At 40.2% G+C, this 24,861-nt stretch overlaps 2 protein-coding genes across 2 annotated transcripts in view; one reads left to right on the top strand and one right to left on the bottom strand.

Moving 5' to 3' along the window:
• Nucleotides 1-737: 737 nt before the first annotated feature.
• Nucleotides 738-23,298, top strand: tmem184c (transmembrane protein 184C). The gene is made up of 10 exons (XM_078406052.1): nt 738-2,087; nt 3,268-3,398; nt 3,481-3,517; nt 7,373-7,578; nt 8,676-8,750; nt 11,325-11,418; nt 12,080-12,192; nt 12,418-12,517; nt 17,270-17,441; nt 19,761-23,298. Exons 1-10 carry the CDS (start codon nt 1,971-1,973, stop codon nt 20,012-20,014), a joined length of 1,299 nt encoding a protein of 432 aa, XP_078262178.1. The 5' UTR covers nt 738-1,970; the 3' UTR covers nt 20,015-23,298.
• prmt9 (protein arginine methyltransferase 9) overlaps nt 23,234-24,861 on the bottom strand; it is a 37,070-nt gene continuing 35,442 nt past the window's right edge. The window contains exon 12 of the mRNA XM_078406038.1: nt 23,234-24,224. Within this exon, the coding sequence (XP_078262164.1) occupies nt 24,006-24,224 (219 nt within the window). The 3' untranslated portion in view covers nt 23,234-24,005. The remainder of the gene's footprint in view (nt 24,225-24,861) is intronic.

Below are 24,861 nucleotides of genomic sequence, written 5' to 3'. Positions count from 1 at the left end.
TGTCCACTGGAGGGATGGCACTGGTCACTGGAGGGCCGGCACTGGTCACTGGGGGGTCAGCACTGATCACTGTGGGGCCGGCACTGGTCAATGGAGGGGCCGGCACTGGTCACTGGGGGGTGGGGGAGAGCCAGCACTGGTTACTGAGGGGAGAGCCGGCACTGGTCACTGGGGCCCAGGGCACTGGGGGGGAGAGCCGGCACTGGTCACTGGGGGGGGGCACTGTCCACTGGAGGGATGGCACTGGTCACTGGAGGGCCGGCACTGGTCACTGGGGGGTCAGCACTGATCACTGTGGGGCCGGCACTGGTCAATGGAGGGGCCGGCACTGGTCACTGGGGGGTGGGGGAGAGCCAGCACTGGTTACTGAGGGGAGAGCCGGCAATGGTCACTGGGGCCCGGGGCACTGGGGGGGAGAGCCGGCACTGGTCACTGGGGGGGGGGGGGGAGGGCCGGTACTGGTCACTGGGAGGGGGGGGAGAGAGCCGGCATTGGTCACTGGGGGGGGGGGGGGGCGGCACTGGTCACGACCACTCCATCAATCCACGTGACCAATTACGTCACTGATGTCTGTTTACGTGCGCATTCCAGCCCCGCCCCCCCGGGTGATTGACGGCGGCTCTGACCACACAGAGAGGCCCGTGGGTCGTGACGTTGCTGAGGATCGGCCTTCCATCCCCGCCCCGCCTCGCTCTACCTGGCCCGGCGCCCGCCCTCCCTCCCTCCCTCTCTCCCACCGCACAGATTCCCAATCTCAGGCTCGACCGGCCAGCTTCAGCGCCTGGGCCTCCAGACGGCAGCCCCGGCTCCTTCAGCCTCGGCGCTGCGTGGATTTCTCCAACGGCAGCAGCAGCTGCAAGGAAGCTGTCCAGAGCTTTGGGCGTCCCTTGTAGAGGGGGTGGGCAGTGACAGTCCGCTGGAGTGAAGGCAGTGGTGTCCGATGGAGTGGGCAGGGTGTCCTCTGGAGTGAGGGCAGTGGTCAGAGTCCTGGAGTGGGGGCAGGGCAGTGGTCAGAGTCCTGGAGTAGGGGCAGTGGTCAGAGTCCTGGAGTAGGGGCAGTGGTCAGAGTCCTGGAGTAGGGGCAGTGGTCAAAGAGTCCTGGAGTGGGGGCAGTGGTCAGAGTCCTGGAGTAAGGGCAATGGTCAGAGTCCTGGAGTAGGGGCAGTGGTCAGAGTCCTGGAGTGGGGGCAGTGGTCAGAGTCCTGGAGTAAGGGCAATGGTCAGAGTCCTGGAGTAGGGGCAGTGGTCAGAGTCCTGGAGTAGGGGCAGTGGTCAGAGTCCTGGAGTAGGGGCAGTGGTCAAAGAGTCCTGGAGTGGGGGCAGTGGTCAGAGTCCTGGAGTAAGGGCAATGGTCAGAGTCCTGGAGTAGGGGCAGTGGTCAAAGAGTCCTGGAGTGGGGGCAGTGGTCAGAGTCCTGGAGTAGGGGCAGTGGTCAAAGAGTCCTGGAGTGGGGGCAGTGGTCAGAGTCCTGGAGTAAGGGCAATGGTCAGAGTCCTGGAGTAGGGGCAGTGGTCAAAGAGTCCTGGAGTGGGGGCAGTGGTCAGAGTCTGGAGTGGGGGCAGGGCAGTGGTCAAAGAGTCCTGGAGTAAGGGCAGTGGTCAGAGTCCTGGAGTAGGGGCAGTGGTCAAAGTGTCCTGGAGCAAGGCGGGTGGGCAGGGTACCCCATAGAGTGAGGTGTTGGGACAGGTGGTGGTGTGCCCCTTGGAGGCTGTGCGTCCACAATAGTGCAGAGGGGGGAACTGCGTGGAAGTTGCCCACTGCTGATGGGTTAATCAGGAGGAATGTGTTAATCAAAATGAGTGTGTCCTGGAACATTTCAGAAGGGCAGGCTGTGTCTCAGCAAACTAAGAGACTTTAATACTCAGACCGAGTGTGCAATGGGGTGGTTTTAAAGAATGTAATACTTATCCTACCGCACGTGGATTCAATTGGTGAATTGTGTGAAAAAGGTCTACCTGTAACCTGGAGCCATGGCCTGCACCTGCAGGAACTGGAGACAGTGGATCCGCCCCTTGGTTATATTCTTGTACATCGTGGGTGTTTTGGTTGCTATTCCTCTCTGTATCTGGGAGCTGCAGAATTCTGAGGTATTCTAATGGTCTCATTCAATTTCATTGTAAGGTATTTCTGCTTTCGAGTCAAGAGTGTTTAATTGTCAGTAAAATAAAAAAGTGCTGAAATAGCTTGGCGGGTCAGACAACATGCCTGGAGGATATGGATGGGCGACTATTTGCAGTAGAGGATAACTGGAAAAAAGGTTGGGGCAAGACAGAGTGGCAACTGATAGGTTGATATATTTGAGGGGGTTTGATTGGCAGATGGGTGGACAAAGACTAAAGAAAAGAAACATAGGGTGTTGGATAAGGAGAGAAGAAGAGTGAAATGTTTAATTGTATGTACTGTCAGACAAAATTCATGTCGCAGCGTAACAGGCTTAAGATATTGCTTTTAAATTGTAAAAGTTCATATTTTGGACAAATGTGCTTCAAGTTGAATGTAGTGGGACAATGGATCTTCAGCACCAGTGACATCTGGTGGAAGTGATCAAAATTTACAAATGTAGTTGAGGCTCGTGGATAGGATGCTTTGTAATTGGACAAGGTGTTCTAATTATAAAAGTGTAAAAAAACAATTGGGTATGAGTTATTTGATTGAGAGATGGTGGAGGCAGAAGTAAATAATAAAGGGAAAGTAGCCTTCTGGGTGAAGGGAATGTACAAATGGAGTACTTGAAAGTGCTCACCGTGCCTAATTGGGGCAATCTCAAGTAGGTAATGTTGTCGTCACTAAAAAGCTTAAGGTTTCTTTACTATTCAAAGTTGAACCTGGTTGAGAAGTTTAGAGACTAATGAAGTCCAAGGGTGATGCTTCCATGTTGAAAATACCAGATCCCATTGCAAGGTTGGGAATCATTATTTTTAGGGTGGACACATTATAAACCTAGGCATAGGAATTTAAGATAGAATATAACGTCTGTATGTAAAAATAGTTGTAACACAAAATTCTTTCATTTCATACATGGCACCCAAAACCAAATTTGTAATCTAGATTTAGATAGACAATAGACAATAGGTGCAGGAGGAGGCCATTCGGCCCTTCGAGCCAGCACCGCCATTCAATGTGATCATGGCTGATCATTCTCAATCGGTACCCCGTAGATAGTTTGAGATTTTTCTCCAGTTAAATTACTGTTTTATTTTTAAAATGCTTATTCGTGACCATGGTATCTATTTGTTTCCAGTAATGTTTTCCTACTTTTAAATCAAGGTTGGAACTCACAACAAAGCATGGTTCACTGCAGGTATTTTTGTGTTCATGACTATTCCAATATCGCTCTGGGACATTTTGCAACATTTAGTGCATTATACTCAACCGGATTTACAGAAGCCAATAATAAGGTGCACTATAATTTGGTTTTACTAATTTTAATGCATGTCCAAAGAAATTGTTAAATTTTAAATACATTGTAATTTTCTGCAGGATCCTGTGGATGGTACCTATTTATAGTTTGGACAGCGTAAGTAATTTTTAAATATTTTGAATTTTTGCATCATGAAGTTTTGGGTGCTTGGTTCAAGGACTAGTTTGTACTATAAGCACTTCTAATAATTATTGGTTGTCTTTAAGGACTACTGTGAAGTCATTTGTGTCTCATTCCAATTAACACAACTGATGAAAAATAATTTAAGGAATCTATTGAACATGGATTATTTAATTGATTTCCAACCAAGATCCTCACGTTTTACAATCTAACACATTATTTTATAAAAATGGCCAAATTGCCTTGCGTCAGATAAATCTTTGCATAAGCAATTTGTATTTATTTTCCAATTTAAACCAGAAGTTAAACTGGTCATAAATTTGATCTATGTTCAGGCAATTAAGTATAGTTTTTTTTTGCAGTGTTTACATAAGTGTGTCGGTTCAAAGAAAAACCATTCATCCATTGAGTTGGTCGTGAAATGGACTATCAGGGCTAAGAGCAAATACTCTGCTGTACAGCAAACAAAGTCTGTTTACTCACAAAACAGTGCATCTTTAAAAAAGCAGGAAATAACTTTTAATTAGAAACTACTACAACTCTCAACTCTACAACTACAACTCTACTACTACAACTCTACAACTGTCACCATAAGCAGCCATAAAATGAACTTGTGAACTGGAGTAACTTGTTTGTCATACCTCCTCTCAGAAGAAATCCATCATCAAAACTTATTTCCTGGCAAACTACAGCCTCACTACAAATTTATCATGTTACTCTAAAATCGTGAATGTGTTGTAATCTCTTGAATCTATGCCCATCTTTCTCATAACTCCATATTTAAGTCTTTACAATCAGATTTCAACCATACCCATTCTCAACTTCTGTGCAGGCATTAATGCAATTGACCACATCCTCCCTTTGTGCCTCAGGACAGTTGTTCAGATAGATGTGGATGTTTTTGTGCCACTTTCATCTCTTAGCTGCTTCTTCACTGTCACATTATCAGATTGCTGAGTGTTTTCCAGCATTTTCTGTTTTCATGTTAGATTGCTTGTCTGAGCGTGGTTATGACATTTTTTCCAGCTAGAATGGTTATTGTCTATTGACTTGCAATTCCATCATAAATTTTATCCCCAGCAAATGCTTGTGTTGAATCGAATTAGTCACAATCTTTAATTCTAAAAATATGATGTAGTCTTTAATATAGTATGTAATCTTTCTACTTTATAGATACCTACCTTGGTCCTCGTGTTTCTGAACCTCTCATCTACACCACTGTCAGCTCAGGACTTGACAGTGCCAATCCTATTCTGACCCATTCCTCTAATTTTCTCCAGCCCAACCGCCCACCAAGAATTTTGTTTTCTTTTGTCTCAGACGATTGTGCATGCCCATTCCCTACTCCGGAAAAGAGTGTTTTTCACATTGTTGTCGGAGGGGAGGGGGGAGGGGTTCACAGCCTGCTGGTGAATCTTGGAATGTTGAATTTAATCTGCACCGAAAAACTGTTTTCGTGCTCTATTGAAAGTGGTCTTTGCTTACACTGCTTCATATTGTGATGTTAAAACTGATCATTTATTATAACTTTCAGTTGGTTCTATGGAAATATTTTGAAAAAAGTCATTTGGACAGCTACGTGGCTAGGAATGGTTTAGAGGGACACATGCCAAACGTGGGGAATGGTACTAGCTTAGATGGGGCACTTTGTTTTGCATGCACGAGTTGGACTAGCCTACATCTGCAATGTATGATTCTATTACTCAGTCACTTTGGCTCTAATCAATGGTTTCATTGCAGTAATAATTAGAATATTTAGAAAGCTAGTTATCATTGAGTTGCTTGGGTAGTAGTGGGTTACCTGAAAAACTTTGAAAACCATTGTCCTAGAGCATGGTGTTTGGTGTGGTGCCTTTGCTATTTAGGCCAACATGGAATGTACTTGCTACTTGAAATATCTCTCTTCCTTTGGATTGTCATTAATATTAATCAACTGGAGCAAGGTTTTAGTAAAACGTCTTTCTTTGAAGTTGATTTTTATTTTTGATATTTTCTTACATAAAACACAATATTAATACTTGGCAGTATTTCAAAGCAATTGTCCTCCACAAATTGACTTCTCGAAATTAATTATACAAGTTTAACATTAAAAATGGAACCAGAGTGGGCCAAGAGGCCTCTCAAACTTGCTCTGCTGTTCATCCTTCATAGTCTTTGAGAAAATAATTACATTATTCCAGAACTGTGGCCTCCTTTACATGATTTCCTCCAGGATAGGAAATAACTACCTTAACATTGGCACTGTTAAACCCTCTCAGAATTCTGTTTCATTAATCAAATTATCTTTCCTTCTTAATTCAACCTGTGCAAGTTTTCTTCATAAGAAATCACCAGGTTTGGATACTGATAGGTCAAGTAGTTCAGTATCCCACAAATAAAATTGAACTTTCACTGAATTGACTCCGATGCAAGTATATGACCTTTCATATAACGAGGCCAAAACTTCACCATTTTTCCAGATGCGGTATACCCATTGCCTCAAATAACAGTCAAAGCACTGCTACCTTTACATACCATTGCCTTTGCAATTTAATTTGGTTTCCTAACTTTACATTGCATATAAGGTCTCTGTACAGCACTCTACTGTCTATCCATTTAATTATTTCTGTTGCTTCTCAGCAAAACAATAATCTTGCTTTTCTTTTCTCGCATCATAGTCCATCTAACAAATTTGTGTCTGCTTATTTGCATACCTGTACACCTTTCGCAAATTCTATCTTCCTCATAATTTGCTTTCCTAGTTTTTTTGTTTTGGCAGAAACTTTAGCTGAAACACACTCTGTTGTCATCAATATTGATCTAGATAATGCCTCAGTGCTAATCTCCATGGCAATCCTCAAGTCAAGGCAAAAATCAGCCATTTAGCCACATCTGTTTTCTGTTAACTAACCCTTTATCCATGCCACTACATTACTCCTAATGTCATGAATCTTTTTGTACAGTAAGCTTTTATGAGATGCATTATTGAATGTCTTTTGGAAACCGTAACACATTTACATCTGCTGTTTCCCCTTTATTCACTCTGCTTGTAATTATTTCAATGAACTCTAATAAATTGGTCAGACATTATTTCCCTTTCATAGAACCACTTTGACTTTGACTTTGTCGATTACGATTTGATTTTCTAAGCACTCCGTTATGCTCCCTTAATAATTGATGCCAGCATTTTCCCCTGTGACGTCTATTTGCATAACTGAACAATATACATGTGTTCTGTCTTCCTCCTTTCTTGAATGGGGCATTACATTTGTAGTTTTCGATACACTGGAATGCTTCCAGAATCTACTTTGGAAGATCATGACTGATGCATTCACTGTCTCTACAACCACTATTTTTAAGGCCCTGGGATGAAATCCATCTGTTTTTGTAGTGTAATCCAACATTAGCTTCCAAATGCTTATTTGGTGATTGTAATAAATTCTTCTGTCTTTATGTTAATTTTGAAGTTCTATTTTCTATAAAATATATTAAGATATCACTTTTTTTTAAGGGAACTTGTAAAGGATTTTTCCTTAAATAAAGTGAAGGAATGAATCAAAGAAAATGTATTTTGGATCACTATTTCAAAAGGGAATTGGTTAAGGTAAATAGTGCAGTTGTGTCTCCTTTTATCTTGCGACAAAATCTTGGAATCCTCAGATATATGGGTATGTATCAAGAGATTAGAATTTGGCATAATAGAAGTATAACAAATTCTAAATATTTGTTGGGGACATATATAGGTGATTAAAAGAATCCAAAGTGCCAATTTGATGTTTGGACATTCCGGTGTTGTGTGTACTATGGTAATGTCCGATTATGTTTACATGCAGTCATTTTCTTCTTAACCAGTGGTTAGCCCTGAAATATCCTCACATTGCTATATATGTGGATACATGTCGGGAATGCTATGAAGCATATGTCATCTATAATTTCATGAGCTTCCTCCTGAACTACTTGACCTATCAGTACCCAAACCTGGTGATGCTACTTGAAGTGAAAGATCAACAAAAACATCTGCCCCCTCTCTGCTGCTGTCCATCTTGGCATATGGGAGAGTAAGTAGCTATACTTCAACTATTTGTGCATCTCTGAAGTTTTCTGTAGACATTTTTTTAAATTGCTAGATATGCAGATTTTTAATTAAAAGTAAAACAAACTGCCTATTGAATACATCCCATGCATATATTTAATAAAAACAAAACCATTAAAATATATCATTTGTTTACTTTAATTTGAATTATGCCATGTTATATTGTACTGTTACATTTTACAGTGCTGTAGATTCCAGTTTGATAGATCACTTTATACCATGGTTCCATTTATTATAATCTGAAAATGAAGCACATGTGGAGAACGTGACGTTGCTTCTGTATTGCATTTTAATTGTTTTGTACCAGGCATGGGTTAGTTTGCCAAACTCTTGCCTTCCAAGTTTCAATGTTCGGTTCAAAGTCCGACTGCAGAGACTCGAGCAGAAAGGTTTAAGCTGATGCTCTGCTGCATCACCAAGAGACCAGTTCACTGTTGATGTTGCACTTTGGATAAGGTGATCTCTGAAGTGACTATTGAAATCTTACATCACTGTTGTGAAGAGGATCAGGGAAGTTATAATTGGTGTTGAAACCAATATTTGTCCCTCAACCAATGTCTTTAAAAACTGATGATCTAGTCAATGCATCCATTTTTGTCATGTCACTGTAGCACAAAGATGTTTTGGGAATTGTACAGCAGAAACCCTTCAGCCCACCAAGTCTGCACCAATGGTTAAGCATCTATTGACACTGACATACAGTATTCTATATACTAACCCACTTTATTCTCCATAAATCTCCATCAATTCACTCACACACTAGGGGTAATTTACAGCAGCCACTTAAGTGCAAATCCATATGTTTTTGGGATGTTGGAGGAAATCAGAGACATTAGTGAAACCCACCTGGTGCTGGAAAATGTGCAAACTCCACAATGATGACACTGGAGGTCAGGGATGAACTCTTATTACTGAGCTGTGGGACACCAGATATATAATTTGCACCGCTGTGCCACCCCAAAAATGTGTTTACCTATTGCTTGCCATATTCATAGCTTTCTTTATAGTGTTCCTAATGAATACATATTCTGATGAATGTTTTGCATGTGCTTTCCTTGATAGGGTGTTGCTGTTTAGGTGCAAGCTTGGAGTTTTGCAGTATACGGTTGTCAGACCATTTACAACAATAATCGCTTTGTAAGTAATACTTTGACTTAATGGATGAAAATATCCTTACCGCTATTTCTTCCTTTGTTTATATCAAACCCCAAACATGCACTTTAAATACCACTCTTTTGTTTCTCCATTTGTATATACTACCTTTGTTTGAATTAGTTTTGTGTTTTAATTTATTTACATGTCCCAATGAATATCAAACTTTCAATGTCTGTTCAGGGAATCTATTGTCAGACAGGCAAATATGTTCCCCTGCCCATTGTGGCAAACTGAGTGTAGTGAGGGCTTTGATGTTGGTCTTGGAGAAGACACTGCTGTTGGTTTGCATGCCCTTTGGTGACTTTTGAGAATTTTTCAGAGATGGCATCAGTGGAATTTATCCAAAGAAGCATAGAAGAGGGAAGGAAATCACTTGTTACTTGCTTGACTCTGAGTTTTGTGCCAGGCCTGAGTCTTGACTTTTTTTGTCTAATACTATTTTTACACAAATGTCTTATTTTTGCACAGTCCTATTTCTTTCAGTATTTTATGTGTAATTTTTGAATGATTTGTGTGTTTGTCCGATTATGCCTGTGATGCTGTTGTCATCAAGGTTTTACATTTTACCTCACCGTACTTGTACATATGACAAACCTGAACTTCAAATAACCTTTTCCTCAATAGACCCAAGGCTATGCTAGCACATTAAAAAGAAGTGGCAAATATCATCTTTCGCCTTCACCACAAGACATGAGAAGTGGTTCATGTTTTTCAGGGTCATGCTGTGAATCTATATTATTGGGGTGCAATGGGGGTAGGTTGTAGAGGATCTTATGTGTGAGCCCCCCGCCCTTCATGTGTCAGTGAATGAGTTGACAATGGCTTGGTGCTTTGCCTCCAAGCTCGCATAACTTCACGTGTCATCTGCAACCGGGCTTCTGAGATTTTGGGCGACCAAGGTTCTAGAATGTAGTCACTCTATAGGTTGAACAGTTTCCCATTGTTGCGAAGATTAGCTCTACTTCTGGAGTTGAGGTGTCGCAGTGAGCTGACAAAGATTGTCAAATGTATTGTTGTAGCAACACAGCCTTGTTTGAGAATGGTTGAGGACAAGTTGGTTAGTATGAAGGTTTGCATGACACCATGAAACAAATGCAAACATTTCTGCAGGCAGCCATGTTTGAGGGTGTACCATTGTCTCTCCCAATTGATAGAATTAAAAAACCCATGTGTCGTAGCTGGTGGCAACTGCTGCATTTTTCTTCTTGTCATTAAGGTATAACCATGCCCAATGTGTATAGATGGACAGAATCCATAATACAATTTGGCAGCAGCTCCTCAGTTGCGAGGAAGTTGAGATATCTCTTTAAAGATAATTCTGAAGACTACCAGATTAGTAGGCCATATGATGGGTCTTTATAATAATGCCTTTCAGGGAAGCACATTTTTAATCTAAGACTGAACTAAATGTGATTTTTGGACTCATCCCATATGGTTGACTCTTAAATGTTGACTGAAAAGTCAGTAGCTGACCAATATAAGGGCTCTCTCCTCATCCATCTACCTATGGTAGCTAGATCTGTCCATCATAGAACTGGTTGAAATTACCACCACAGACTCCTCGAGGAGCTCGTCCTGTACTTGCAAAAGGACGTGTTCTGACATGTATGGTATCTATGAATACTGTTTTTCATTTGCAGCAAAAATGCACATCACTGTAAACTGTAACCTTGTGTTTTGCGCAGAGGGTAAGGATTTGACTTTAAAATTCTCATTCTTAGTGCTCAAGGTATTGTAGTACCAAAAGAAGTATGCGAGTCTGGTGTGTGGATGGAATTTAGTGTGAGCGTGGACACAGAAAGTAAAGGTTAGGATGAGAGATTACATAATTGGTTATATTTTGGAATCGGCAGTGTAATCTCAAAATTTGTGAAATTACACTAGATTTTGGAGGAGTGTAGGAAGTGTCTCCAATATGAGCAAAAGTTTGAGATTTGTTTGAATTTTAAATGAAGGCTGATGGTCCTGATCTTAATTACTGGCCAAAGCTGGCATGATCTGGTATGACAATAGACAATAGGTGCAGGAGGAGGCCATTCAGCCCTTCGAGCCAGTACCGGCATTCAATGTGATCATGGCTGATCATTCTCAATCAGTACCCCGTTCCTGCCTTCTCCCCATACCCCCTGACGCCGCTATCCTTAAGAGCTCTATCTAGCTCTCTCTTGAATGCATTCAGAGAATTGGCCTCCACTGCCTTCTGAGGCAGAGAATTCCACAGATTCACAACTCTCTGACTGAAAAAGTTTTTCCTCATCTCAATTCTAAATGGCCTACCCCTTATTCTTAAACTGTGGCCCCTTGTTCTGGACTCCCCCAACATTGGGAACATGTTCCCAATGTTGGGGGAGTCCAGAACAAGGGGCCACAGTTTAAGATATGCTACGAGTTTATGTTATTCATTTTGTTTAAATTAATATTCAAAGGCTGAGAATTAGGACAAATGCAGCAGATTCTATTAATTATTCAAGAAAACACCAGATAATGATAGAGGTAGGCACGTATGCTATCAAGTAGTGTCTTGTTCAAAGGCTGGTAACGATTTTTTTTCCACAGACTCTGTGAGCTTATTGGTATTTATGATGAGGGGAACTTCAGCTTCAAAAACGCTTGGTCGTACCTGGTTGTAATTAATAATCTTTCACAGCTTGTAAGTCTTACCATGCACATCTCTTTATAAAAATGTGCCTTTTATCTTAGTTTGTTCCACTTGATTCAAAATTTTGGTGCAAGGCAATTTTTCTTTAGTGTTGGTCTTAATTGTAAGATTTTCTATTCAATACCCTCTGTCAAATGAGGCATGTTTTTGTTACCTTTTTCAATAGAATAGAATACTTTATTGTCACACGTGACAAGTCAGTGAAATTCTTTGCTTGTAGTCTCCCATAAAGGGCACTTACAAAGTTACAAATCCCCCCCTGCACCAGATCCCCCTTTGTTCTTTCCCCCCACCCCCCCCCCCCCTCCTTCATGGCGATCCCCCCATGCCGTTGTCCTTCCACCTCCCTCATGGTGGTCCCCCCACGCCGGGTCCTCCTTTGTTTCTTCCCATGGCAGCGCCGGCCTCGCTCCACGTGCCCATCCTCATCTGTCGGTCGGTGCCCTTGTCGGCTGTTGCACCGACCTCTCCACTAACGCTGCCGGGTCCTCTACGGGCGCCGACCCATGCCCAGCTGCGGCCCAAAGAAGCAGCTATTCAAATGAACATTTCTGATTCACTCAAACCCTTATGCGCATTCAATTATGTTAAAGGCACTGCATAAATGCTGTTGTTTATTGTAATTGCGATTGAGTTTTGCTTTATTTTCCAGTTTGCCATGTATTGTCTTGTGCTATTGTATAAAGTACTGCGACGTGAATTGAGCCCCATCCAGCCAGTGGGCAAGTTTCTCTGCGTGAAACTAGTTGTCTTTGTATCCTTCTGGTAAGTTTTAAATATATGTTTTATATCTATATATCTATCTTATTTCTTCTGTTTGAGAAGAAACTTTTATTCCTTGATTATAAAAATACAATAATTCACACAATGTTGGATTTACTAAAATAAATTGGTTGAATACTTTTATGGAAAGAACAGTACCCAGATGGTGAAATTGTTTTTTTTGTGATTATTATTCTATTAAAAAATATATATTTCAATCTTTTTTAGGCAAGCTGCCTTTATTGCTTTACTTGTGAAAGTTGGAGTGATATCTGACAAACGTACATGGGACTGGGAAAGTGTAGAAGCTGTGGCTACCGGTCTCCAGGTAATTTTGTAGTTGCAATTCTGCAGCAACCTTTTAAGCAGAATCTCTTAAAGAATCTATACTCATTTGCAAGGATGGTCAACTAGGAAGAGGTTATTTTTGAGCAAGCACTGACGAGGAAGGATTAAGGGCCCCAAAGAGAAGAATAAATGTAATAATGTAGAATTTTATGTAAAGACTGAATGATTAGTATGATCTGAAAACAAGTTTTTTTAACAAAGTAAATTATTTTTAATTTGTTGTCTTTGGTTGATTGCTGCATTCGCAAGTTATAGGAGTAGATTTAGGCCATTTGGCACATGGGTGCTCGCCCCATTCCATTCTTTAACCACCACAGCTCAGTGAGATAAAATGAGAGCCACACATCATGACAGTCGTGAAAAATGCCATTCTGAACTGTTCTTTCATACTCACCTCTACCCCATTGCAGACATTAACGCGGTCTGTGGAACTGTTGTGCTACAATGCTGAGAACCATATTCACAAGTTATAGGAGAATTAGGCCATTCAGCCTATTCAGTCTACTCTGCTATTCAATCATGGCTGATCTCTGCCTCCTAATCCCATTTTCCTTCCTTCTCCCCATAACCCTTGACACCCGTTCTAATCAAGAATTTGTCTATCTCTGCCTTAAAAATATCCACTGACTTGGCCTCCACAGCCCTCTGTGGCAATGGGTTCCACAGATTAACTACCCTCTGACTAAAGAAGTTCCTCCTCACCTCCTTTCCAAAAGAGTGCCCTTTAATTCTGAGGCTATGACCTCTGGTCTCCCTACATTGAAGGTTTGAAAGTAAATAGGCAATTAATATATAATTTACTACAAATGCATATCCCATTTTGAAACGGAACAGCTAAAGGAAAAGTTGTCCATTTGTGGTTAACAAGATTTGAAATAATAGATCAAAGGAAAAAACTAATCTTGCTAAAAGTGCAATAAGTCTGAGATTTAGAACATTTCAGTACTCTGCAAAGGAGGATCCAGATATCTCGATCAGGAAAGGAATATTAGAATCTGAAAGCAATCCAGCAAATAACAAAATTAGTCTGGGAATAGTTTCTATACATTTGTGAGGAAAAAAAGCCAGCTCGGGTTAATGTGGGGAAATTAAATAGGGAAATAAGGAAATGGCTGAGAAATTTAACAAACACTGTGTCTTCATAGTAGAAGACACTAAAAACCACCTGGAAATAGTGGCAAATAACTGGTTTAAAGCGAATAAAGTTGTTTAAATAAATTAGCATTAATAAAGAAAAATTTACATTGAAGAAATTAATGGGACTAAAAATTGATAAACACCCACAGCCTAGTTATCTGCGTCCTAACGTTTTGAAAGAATTGGAACAGGAGCTGGTATCCAAGAGACTGAGTGTCACATACAAGAGTTTTCACGAGGTGGTCACACCTAAGATGCAGGCAGAAAGTAGTGGGGTGACCACTTGGAAGGGTAAAAAGAATAGGCAGAAACCACAGGAAGTCTTGTGGCCATTATGAAGAGCATGGATAAAGCAAAAAGGATTTGATAAATTAGAGGGCCTGGGCTTAAGGTGAGAAAGGAGAGATTTGAGGGACCTCTGGCATTTTTTTCACTCCGAGGGTAGTCCATATCTGGGATGAGCTACCAGCAGAAGCTGCAGAAACAGATACAATTATGACATTCAAAAGACATTCGGATAGATGTTAGGATTGGGAAGGTTAGAGGGATATGGACCAAATCTGAGCAGTGGGAACTTTGAATTTGTCCTTGACTTCAGTGAATTCTGTCACCAGCTGAAGACTAGTACATCACACCATGACCAGGGAAAAGGCCATCAAAAATAAATATGTGAATACGTGAGAATTTGCGTTACAAGGCATTTTGGCCTTCATCAGTCAGTATTGAGTATAGAAGTAGGGAGGTCATGTTGCAGTTGTATAAGACGTTGGTGAGACTGCATCTAGAATATTGTGTTCAGTTCTGGGCACCATGTTATAGGAAAGATATTGTCAAGCTTGAAAGGGTTCAGAAAAGATTTACGAAGATGTTACCAGGACTAGAGGGTGTGAGCAAAAGGGAGAGGTTGAGTAGGCTGGGTCTCTATTCCATGGAGTGTAAGAGGATGAAGGGAGATCATATAGAGGTGTACAAAATCATGAGAGGAATAGATCGGGTAGTCTCTTGCCTAGCGATGGGGAATCGAGGACCAGAGGACATAGGTTCACGGTGAAGGGAAAAAGATTTAATAAGAATCCGAGGGATAGCTTTTTCACACAAAGGGTGGTGGGTGTATGGAACAAGCTGCCAGAGGAGGTAATTGAAGCTGGGACTATCCCATCGTTTAAGAAACAGTTAAACAGGTACATGGACAGGACAGATTTGGAGGTGTATGGACCAAGCGGTGGCAAGTGTGGGCGAGTTGGGCTGAAGGGCCCGTTTCCGCACTGAATCACTCTATGACTCTGAGACAATGTTCCATTTAGTTACAAGATTTTTTTCATTGTGATCAGCGTGGTAAATTATAATTTCCATAACCAGATCGCTTCAGCAGTTCGAGCATGGTTCAGCCATTCAGTGTGCAATTTGTTGTCTCCTTTTCCCACAGAGCCCTCTGGTGACTGTACCAAGATTGTGTCCCTTAGCACGTGGTTTCAGATTTTGCTATGTGCCAGTCTGCTATACTGCGTCTTGATTGCTCTTTCACTAAAGATCTTGGAAGATCAAAAAGAATCCTTCAATGAGGTTGATAATTTTCCAACAGCAGTTGGTATTTGTCCTTGCAGTTTTGGGAAAATCCTCTATCTGCGTAATGCAGCTGCTTGGGAAGAGTCTTAAAAAAGACAACTGGACCTTTTTCAAGATCATCTTGCCAATGCATATTCCAGATCATAGAACAATACAGCACAGGATTAGACCTGTCAGCCTATGTTTTCTATGTCAACCATGATGCCAAGTTAAACTGCCCATCTGCCTGCACGTGGTCTGTGTTCTTCCATTGCCTGCCTCTTTACATGTCAGGCTAAATGTTGCTTCCATCACATCCCCTGGCAATGGTTTCCTGGCACCTCCTACTTTTTGTTTCAAAGAAACTTGACTTGTTACTCTTCTTTAAACTTTCGCCCTCTCACCTTAAAGCTATGTCCTCTAGGTCTATCACATTGGCCCTCAACCTCTGACACTCCAGAAACCAATTCCATCAATTGAACCTCTCCATGTAGTAAAGCTCTCTAATCCATGTGACATCCTGGTGCACTGTTTCTGCACTCTCTACACAACCTCCTCATCCTTTATATGCTGCAGCAACCAGTACTGCATGAAATAGTCCAAACGTGATCAAACAAAAGTTTTATAAATCAGCAATATGACTTTCCAACTTTATACTCAGTGACCTAACTGATGAAGGCAAGCATGCTGTACTGTATGTCCTCTTTACCACCGTATCTTCTTCTAATGTCACTTTCAGGAAGCTATGGACTTGCACCTCAAGATCCCTCTGTGCATCATTGCTGTTAAGTGTCCTGCCATTTTCTGTATACTTTTCTTTTACATTTGACTCCCCTAAATGTAACACCTCGCATTTGTCTAGATTTAAATCCATTTACCTTTTCTCTGCCCATATTTCCATCTGGTCTATATACTGCTGAATACTTAGACAATCTTCCTCGCTATCCACAACTCCATCATCTGTAAAGTTGCTAATCAGCCCATCAAAATCATTTAACATCACAAACAACAGAGAAACATCACTGGTCACAGACCTCCAGTAAGAAAAACACACACCCACCCCACTACTTACTTTTGTTTTTATGTGGCCAATTCACAGGGGGGGATCTCATTGAAAGGCCTGGATAGAGTGGATGTGGAGAAGATGTTTCCACTAGTGAGTGTCTAGGATCAGAGGCTATAACCCCAGAATAAAAGAACATGTCTTTAGAAAGATGAGGAAGAAATTATTTAGTCAGGGGGTGGTGAATCTGTGGAATTCATTGGCATAGATGGCTGTGGAGGCAGAGATTGATTGGTTCTTGATTAGTATGGATGTCAGTGATTATGGGGAGAAGGCAGGAGAATATTGGTTGAGGTGGAAAGATAGATTGGCTATGATTGAATGGATTGGACTCGATTAGCTGAATGGCCTAATTCTTCTCTATAATTTATGACGCCAATTTTGAATCCCAATCTACCAAGACTGCAAGGATCCCATTCCCCTCCAAGGAGGTGGATGTCCAGGAGGGCCATGTGTGAAGTTTTTGAGACTCTGGCTGTGCACAAGGGATCTGACAACAAGGGCCCTCTTGCCACCAGCCAAGCAATTTGATAGTTCTGGTAATGAAGCATTTTGCCAAATGAATTTGATAGATGGATCGAGTAAACATCCAATGGAATTTACCATCTCTGTTTTCAACCAAGCCCTGAGAAACATCAATCGCAGAACTTTGCCTGATTGAGATCTTCTGTACAATTGTTGCTTAGGGACAAGTGGTACATCAGAATTCACTGAATGGAACCTTATCTAGCCATATGACCAGCCCCATCTTTGCACCACCAGCAACTGTTAAAACCTCAACATAAAATGAAATGTTGTGTTGCATGCCCAGGACTGCAGTTTGATACATCCATGCGCAAAAGGTGGCCACACTAATATTAATGATCACCATGAGACATTTTTCTTCAACTCTCATGGTTTATTTAGATGTAGTCTGGGAGATGATTAGAATGAAGAAAAGTATAACCTGAAACAGTGGTTTGATCAACTTTTTTCTGATTTCCTCAGGACTTTATAATTTGTATTGAAATGTTCTTTGCTGCGATTGGTCATCACTACAGCTTTTCCTATAAGCCCTACATACAGGAAGCTGAGGAAGGCTCCTGCGTGGATTCATTTCTTGCCATGTGGGATATCTCTGACATCAGAGCGGACATATCAGAACAAGTGCGACATGTTGGTAAGGAATGTTGAGTTCATTTGCATGTTTAAGTTTGTTCATTAACCTTTTTCTAATACAAAGTGGAAAGATTTCAAAGTACCTAGATAGCACAAAGATGTCAGTTCTTGAGTATTATTTTGAATCAGTTGCACAGTGACCCTAGGGACAATTTTGCATTGTTTCAATAATATTTTATAAAAATAATACTGTAGTGTCTATGGTACTTTCCAATACCAGAAATGTGTGGTTCTGTTTGGAAACTGAAAGATGAAAGGTGATATCTACCAAATTTTACAAACAAAATGACTCTTGCAACAAAGCATAATTTAACATGTGATCTATTGACCTGAGCTCGCCTAGTTTGACTTAATCTAGTTTTGGACAGGACACAGTACATCCGAGAGCCATTCTTCAGAAGTAACAAAATGAATAATTTTTCTCTTGGAATCCAATTTTCTATTATTGAATTGTTTTTGTCAGGAAAATGAATGAAAATTGCATTTGGTCTCTGCTCTTGGATTTGAGGGGTACAGATCATTCAATTATGATTTTTTGAAAAGGCTGCATTTATAGTATAGGGTGAGGACTGCTTGTGTTGGACTGCATAATTGAATGCTTCTGTTGTAAAGAGGCAAATCCCTGCTTGCTATTGCTGATTTGACCAATTGCCTTAATGTGTTTAATAATTTTCCTCTTTTTAACTCTTGAAGTTAAAAAGACAAGATTGGCTGATCTATGCTTAGATTATTTGCAAGCCTCATGGACTTTGACACAATTCCCATTTCCTAGAATGTTTGGGAGTTGCTTTTGATATCTCACTAAGGTCTGGGTTTCGCATTCTTCAAAGTGCGAAAGTACTTGAGATTTCCATTCTGTTTGAGGTGCATTTTGGACAATAGTTATGCTTTTGAATGATTGCCTTCAAGAACAACCGATTACCTCCCTCAAGTGCTCCTGCTTGTCCTATTTTCGTCTTTAATGAAACCTAAGGTAAAAATGCTACATCTGCCACAAGATGGCCTTCTTTCTCCAAAATTAGTTCTGCATTGAAAATATTTTTAGTTATCATATCATATCATATATATACAGCCGGAAACAGGCCTTTTCGGCCCACCAAGTCCGTGCCGCCCAGCGATCCCCGTACATTAACACTATCCTACACCCACTAGGGACAATTTTTACATTTACCCAGCCAATTAACCTACATACCTTCTTGTACTTTTGGTTCAAAAATGGCAGTTTTTAAACCAGTATATGAAAATGACAGCTTACGTGGCTGCTGGAATCCTGTAAATAGTTCAATTTCCTCATGCAGTGAGGAAAATTGTGTGGGGAAATTTAAGATTGACCATTGAAAACACAAACATTGAGATGCGGTATGTCATAACCATGCCAGCTGTTTCTCAAAATCTTCAGAGTAATTCCAAAGGGTACAAGTAATAATTTTGTAACTGTTAATATTTTTGCAATCAGCAGCTGTGCACAAATCTATAACACATAACACTGATGACAATGATTCTTTAGTATATTCTAATACCTAATCTTGAATTACGGTAGCAGCTGTACTGATGAACTTTATCTTTTTTCACCTGTGAGGGTGCAATTCTACTGCTCATTTAGTGTCACCAAGCTTCCAAAGTATATACGGTTTAGAGTCATAGTGATAGTGTGGAAACAGGCCCTTCAGCCCAATTTGCCCACACTGGTCAATGTGTCCCAGCTGTACTAGTCCCACTTGCTCGCATTTGGTCCATATCCCTCCAAACCTGTCCTATCCATGTACCTGTCCAACTGTTTCTTAAGTGTTGGGATAGTCCCAGCCTCAATGACCTCTTCAGGCAGCTTGTTTCAACCACCCTCCACCCTTTGGGTCTAACTTTATTCCAAGTGAGACTCTGAACAGGTGGTCTTTTCACCACTTCACTGACACCATATGGAATATAAATCCTTTGACGTGAGCAGGCTACCAAATGTCCAGGTGGTCTGTTTGACAATGTTGACACCCCTAAGATCTACCTAATAGATAACACAAATATTCTGTAATGCCTCATCTCCAAATACCATAGAGCCCCTTTTCTTAATAAAAATGTTTGGGGGATATTTAATTATACAATAATTGTCTATGGTGACACAAAGTTCTAGTCAATCAATGCAAGTACATTTTAGCTGATAGAAACTTGTATCACTCATAACTGGTAACTGCATGGTAAATACTCTTAAATTACAGCTCAATTCAGTGAATCATGGATAATAGAGTTAAAGCAACAAAGTAAAAATGATTTGTGGATCTAACTGAATCGTGGTCAACCCTTTCATCTGTTTGTTTAAATTTTACAGGAAGGACTGTATTAGGTCAGCCAAGGAAAACTAATGTTACTGCAGAAGAAGAGCACAATGAACATACCAGTCTTCTCTCTTCAGCGAGCCAGGACCTGAATTCTGACATCTCATCTCTCCCACCTTCTCCAATGGGATATTATCAAGGGTTTGGACGAACGCATGCAGCTCTTGCACCCCATGATATTGATGATTTACCCACAGACAAGGAAAATGAAGATGCCTTAACTTCTGTGCCCAGCAATTCATCATAAAACTCCTTATCTAGATTTAGACATTGTCTCTTAAACTTTGATCTCAAGTTTGCTTTGAGACCACATCTTCACTTCAGGTGGTACTATGGATGAATTCAACTCTAAAAGTGGTATATAGAAATCTAATGCTGTATATTAAAACAAACTATGATAAATGGACAGAACTTTGTACTATAAAAGGTACATGAAATAACTTCAACAATACTGTAGAAGATGCCTATGATGGTTTTTAATGGAAGAAATTGCAAAATGTTGTCCATACCATTGCAAAATTCATCACATGCAAATTACTTGTTAACAAGCATTGTTGCAGTCAAAATTGGCTGATGTATTTTGGAAATGGTACGATGATGCAACCTGGGTATTTAAACTTGTTTACTTTGGCTTTATTTGGGAGAACAAATTGAGCATACTTTAGGGACAAAAAGACAAATATTTCCATAAATATAGAGCGACACAAGGACTAGATGGTGACAGATCCCTGAAGATCACAGGACAGCTAGATGTGGCAACAGACAAGATATTTCCCTTCATTGACAGGCATGGAGAACATGCTAGAACTGTAAAATCTAATTTGCAGCTGTATACGGTTTTGGTCACAGGAGGAACGATAGTGATAGGTGGGGTGCAGAGATGTGAAAGGATGTTGCAGTTTAGTGATGAAGTGGCATTAGTGAATTCAAAGTGGCATCCTTGGAATTGTAGACTGATGGGACATTTAATATTGTCAAAGGCTTATGTTGAGTGGATCTATTTCCCTTCACGGATAATTAGAGGCTATAGGTTGAGGAGATGGGTAGGAAGAGAGAGGGGCATCTATGGTTGGGGGGCGTGGGGTGGAGAGTAAAGGGAGGTTGAAAGTGAATGCTCCAATAGTTAGTTAGTTGGGGGGCTGGGGTTGGTGTCTAAATTTACAAAGTACCCAGATAAGCATTTGACGTGCAGTATCCTACAGGGCTATAAATTAAAGCTGACTTAACTGGCAAGGACATTCAGCCTCAAATTTCTCCATTAAAGCATTTTTTATTTGAATGGTTATTTACTGGAATTTACTACAGTTCATTATTTTCTCTTCTATTTATTTATCGAGAATTATTATTTCAAGGCGCAATGGAGAGAAACCAGACCTGTTCAATGTTTGCTAACGTTGTCAATGATGATAGTTGATAGATCTTGTGCATAAACTGATTGTAATTATTTTTTTGCCTACATAACTGACTGTACTTTCCAAAATCATTCTTTGGGCTGTAAATCATTTTGGAACTTCCTGAGTATATGAAGTGCACTTTATAAATGTAAGTTCTGGTTTTATTTTTCATTTCCTGAGTCTTTCATGTATTGTGAGGCAGTTACTATTTTTGTTTTTGCTCCACTTTAGCCATTAAGTACTCTCTTACGCTTCATGATATTCATCCTTTTGGAGAGGGATACGGGAAGAAAGAGAGGAGGGAGAAAAATCACCAACTGCTGGTATTTATAAAGCATTTAACATAGCAAGATGTCCTGGTATTCCAAATATTATTTAGTATGACAGGCTTGGGCGGGAACCCTTTCCATTGTTGTTATCTTTTATGCTAGCTAGTAGGAAGCTTAGTGCTATATAGTGTGAGAGAGCTTTACAGGCTCGAACATCATTGTTCATTAGGAGGGTAGGGTAGAGGGACTAGTAGTGGGCATTTACACCCACGTGATGCGAGCAATCTGTTGGATGCTGACCTAGGAAGCACCTTTAGCTACAACAAGAATATTACAAGGCATTCAATTTTTACATTTTGAAGTGAATTCTGCCTATTCTGGGTAGAGATTGTCCAATATCTCTGATTTGTTACATTACACATCATGGTAAACCTAAGATTTATTCTAAAACAATAACTAAGTTCATACTATGTGCAGATATTGAAGTCAAACTGAGCAAGCAGTATAATTCTGCTGTGCTAATTAATTAACTGACATTACTTGGGTTGCAGCAGTAGGTACAGTAAATAAATCTAATAGATTTATTTCCTGTATTTTTTCTTTTTTGGGGGAAAAATATTGCAGATCCAACATCTCTCCAGCAGAAAACTAGCTATATTTGTAATTGGTTCTGTTTTTTCAAGCACATGAAAAAAAAATAACGGTTACTACTTTGGACTTGTCTATTCAAGATTAATACTGTTAACACAATGTTTCAAATCCGTGTAAAATCATGCATCACAATTGTTGCAATACTTAGTTGCACTCAAACGTAACTAAACATTTTCTTTTTAGATTTCTTCCTCAATGCCCTAACTTTGAAAAGTTTGTGAATTGCAGTGGTAGCTTAATAGCTATTCTTGTAAAGTGTTTTAACAGTAAGATGTATTCTTCTGTCCATGTAAATTGTTAAGTAACTGTTACATGGTAAAGTGTCAGATTTATGACAGAATAAATTAACATTGCTTTGTATAAATCAAACTGATAATCTGCCAAATACTGTGGGCATTATGCTCAGAAATATGTAAGAAATCTTGCTATTTCTCCCTGTTAAACTTTCTCTGTTAGATTAATTTGGATGGTGGAATCACTTCAATTTACACATTACAGGTCCTCTCTGGGTTAGGCCAAGGTTTCATTCTTGCGAACTGTTTATAACTTGAACAGATATGTCTTCAGCCCCACAGCAGCCAACAAATCCATATATCAGTGTGAGAGCAGTTGGGCGGCATAGTGCCAGAGACCCGGTTCGATCCTGACTACAGGTGCTGTTTGTATGGAGTTTGTACTGGGTTTTCCCCAGGTGCTCCGGTTTCCTCCCACACTCCAAAGATGTTCTGATTTTAGGTTAATTGGCCTCAATAAAAATCGTAAATTGTCCCGAGTGTGTAGGATGGCGCCAGTGTACGGGGATCGTTGGTTGGTGCGGACTCGGTGGTCCTGGTTCCCTAGTCACCCAAACTCTTATTTGTATGAATGGGCTGTACAAAAGTCGGGTGTTTGTAAACTGGGGAGGACCTGTATGTAAAATTGTTTTTATGTTTATCTGCCTTGTTTATCAATTACAAGGGCCGTATTTGTAAATGATCCAGCTGGATCGGTATAGTTTTAAACTAACTTTACCTAGTAATCAAAGTTTAATAATAATAATTGAAAATGCAACTATTTATGAACACTGGATTGTTCTTTTGTTTTCAAGTTAGGAATCAGAATAGTTCCTGTTAATCTGCACTAATGTGGGCAAAGGTTGCATGAAAACACCAAAAGTGAATTATTTGGCGTTTTAATTATACAAGGAATGCAAACAATAAACATTTTGATTTCTTTAACTGGTGTTCAACTTCTTAAAAATACAATTTGCCTCAGACTATTTTTGGATCTTGGTGTTAGCTACACTGTCTGATCTAAAGGTAATCAAGTACAGCTGACTCTGGGCAAATTTCCACTAACCGAATGGCCATAATGCAAAGTTCACAATTACTCCCCAAAAACATGCACTATGGAATAACATGGAATGGAAAAAGTTAATTTCAACAGACGTTTCTTAACACATGCAAATGACACTTTGACATTAGAGAAAATTACTGTAGTTTTCTGAATCTTAACTGCAGCAGTAAATGTGCTTAACCCCTCATTCCTCCTTCCCACCCTACCCCCAAATCCATATTACAGCTACTCTATTTCCCCTGTCCTAATTGGAAAAATTAGTTCCCATGTATTAAAGAACTAGGTACAAATGCTAAGATGTGCTCATTGTGTTACTGCTGGGGAGTTAAAGTTGGTTTCTTTACAATGTTCTACCACTGCAGAGTTCAATGATGGCAGAATATCAACTTTAACTCTCCAACAGTGTTTTGGAGTGGATTCCATGGTATAATGCAAATAGACAAACATGGATTTTTCCCAATTTTATTTATGGAAATAAATTTTATTCATTCATGAAATATTTAATTCATTTAACTTCCCTGTTTTACGGATACTTTACACTAGGAAATGGACCAATTCTATTGATCTTTTTAACAGTGAAAAAGTATTGCTAAACATGGTTTACAGTCATTGAGATATTACTCTTGTGATAGCAAATGTTTAATAAAAGTTCATCTCCTGAATTAACTTGTATTGGATTATCCAGAACAAAGGCAGCCTGCTTCCAATGAGAAGATTCATGCCATGTGTTCAGACTGATGTCCTTATCCAGATAAATTTCATACCAAAATGGAATTGCTGTTAGCCTTCCAGAAGATTGCACTTGAACCTATGTTCAAACAAAGTGAAACTGAAATTAGTGTACTGTGATAAATAGGTAAGAAAACACATAGTATTCAAGGCTAAACTATAGATCAAAAATTCTTCCAGTTTACAACCAGCTTTTGCACTGGACTGGTTAAAAATGCTATCTATTGCAGCAGCTCTTTTTTCTCCTGTGTAGGAAGGAACTGCAGATGGTGGTTTACACCAAAGATAGACACAAAATGCTGGAGTAACTCAGCGGGACAGGCAGCATCTCTGGATAGAAGGAATGGGTGATGTTTCGGGTCGGATCTGAAGAAGGGCCTTGACACAAAACATCCCCCATTCCTTCTATCCAGAGATGCTGCCTGTCCCGCTGAGTTACTCCAGCATTTTGTATCTTTCATTTTCTTCTGTTGTAAAGAGGTAGGTTTATCTTTCTTAGCAGTTATTTCACACATACTATATTTGTTTCAAGCAATATTATGAATTCACTTAAACATCAAAAATCTCCAGGTCTGAATTTGACATATTACATGATGTGCAACATACAATTACACTCATCCCGTGGCTTTTAACAAAGCAAAACATCCCAAATGCTTCACAGAAATCCCATCAAAGAAGATTTGTCACCAAGTCATAAAGGATAGACCAGGAAACAT

Source organism: Rhinoraja longicauda, chromosome 1 (assembly GCF_053455715.1).
Source record: "Rhinoraja longicauda isolate Sanriku21f chromosome 1, sRhiLon1.1, whole genome shotgun sequence".
In the NCBI taxonomy this organism is placed as follows: Eukaryota; Metazoa; Chordata; class Chondrichthyes; order Rajiformes; family Arhynchobatidae; genus Rhinoraja; species Rhinoraja longicauda.
This window is presented reverse-complemented; position numbering and strand designations above follow the sequence as displayed.

What these genes read in the sequence shown, in the direction of transcription:
- tmem184c (XM_078406052.1), top strand. Translation starts at nt 1,971, where the DNA reads ATGGCCTGCACCTGCAGGAACTGGAGACAGTGGATCCGCCCCTTGGTT. An exon ending in GGGAGCTGCAGAATTCTGAG is followed by an intron (nt 2,088 to 3,267) that starts GTATTCTAATGG and finishes TTTTAAATCAAG; the next exon opens with GTTGGAACTCACAACAAAGC. An exon ending in TTAATAATCTTTCACAGCTT is followed by an intron (nt 11,419 to 12,079) that starts GTAAGTCTTACC and finishes TTTATTTTCCAG; the next exon opens with TTTGCCATGTATTGTCTTGT.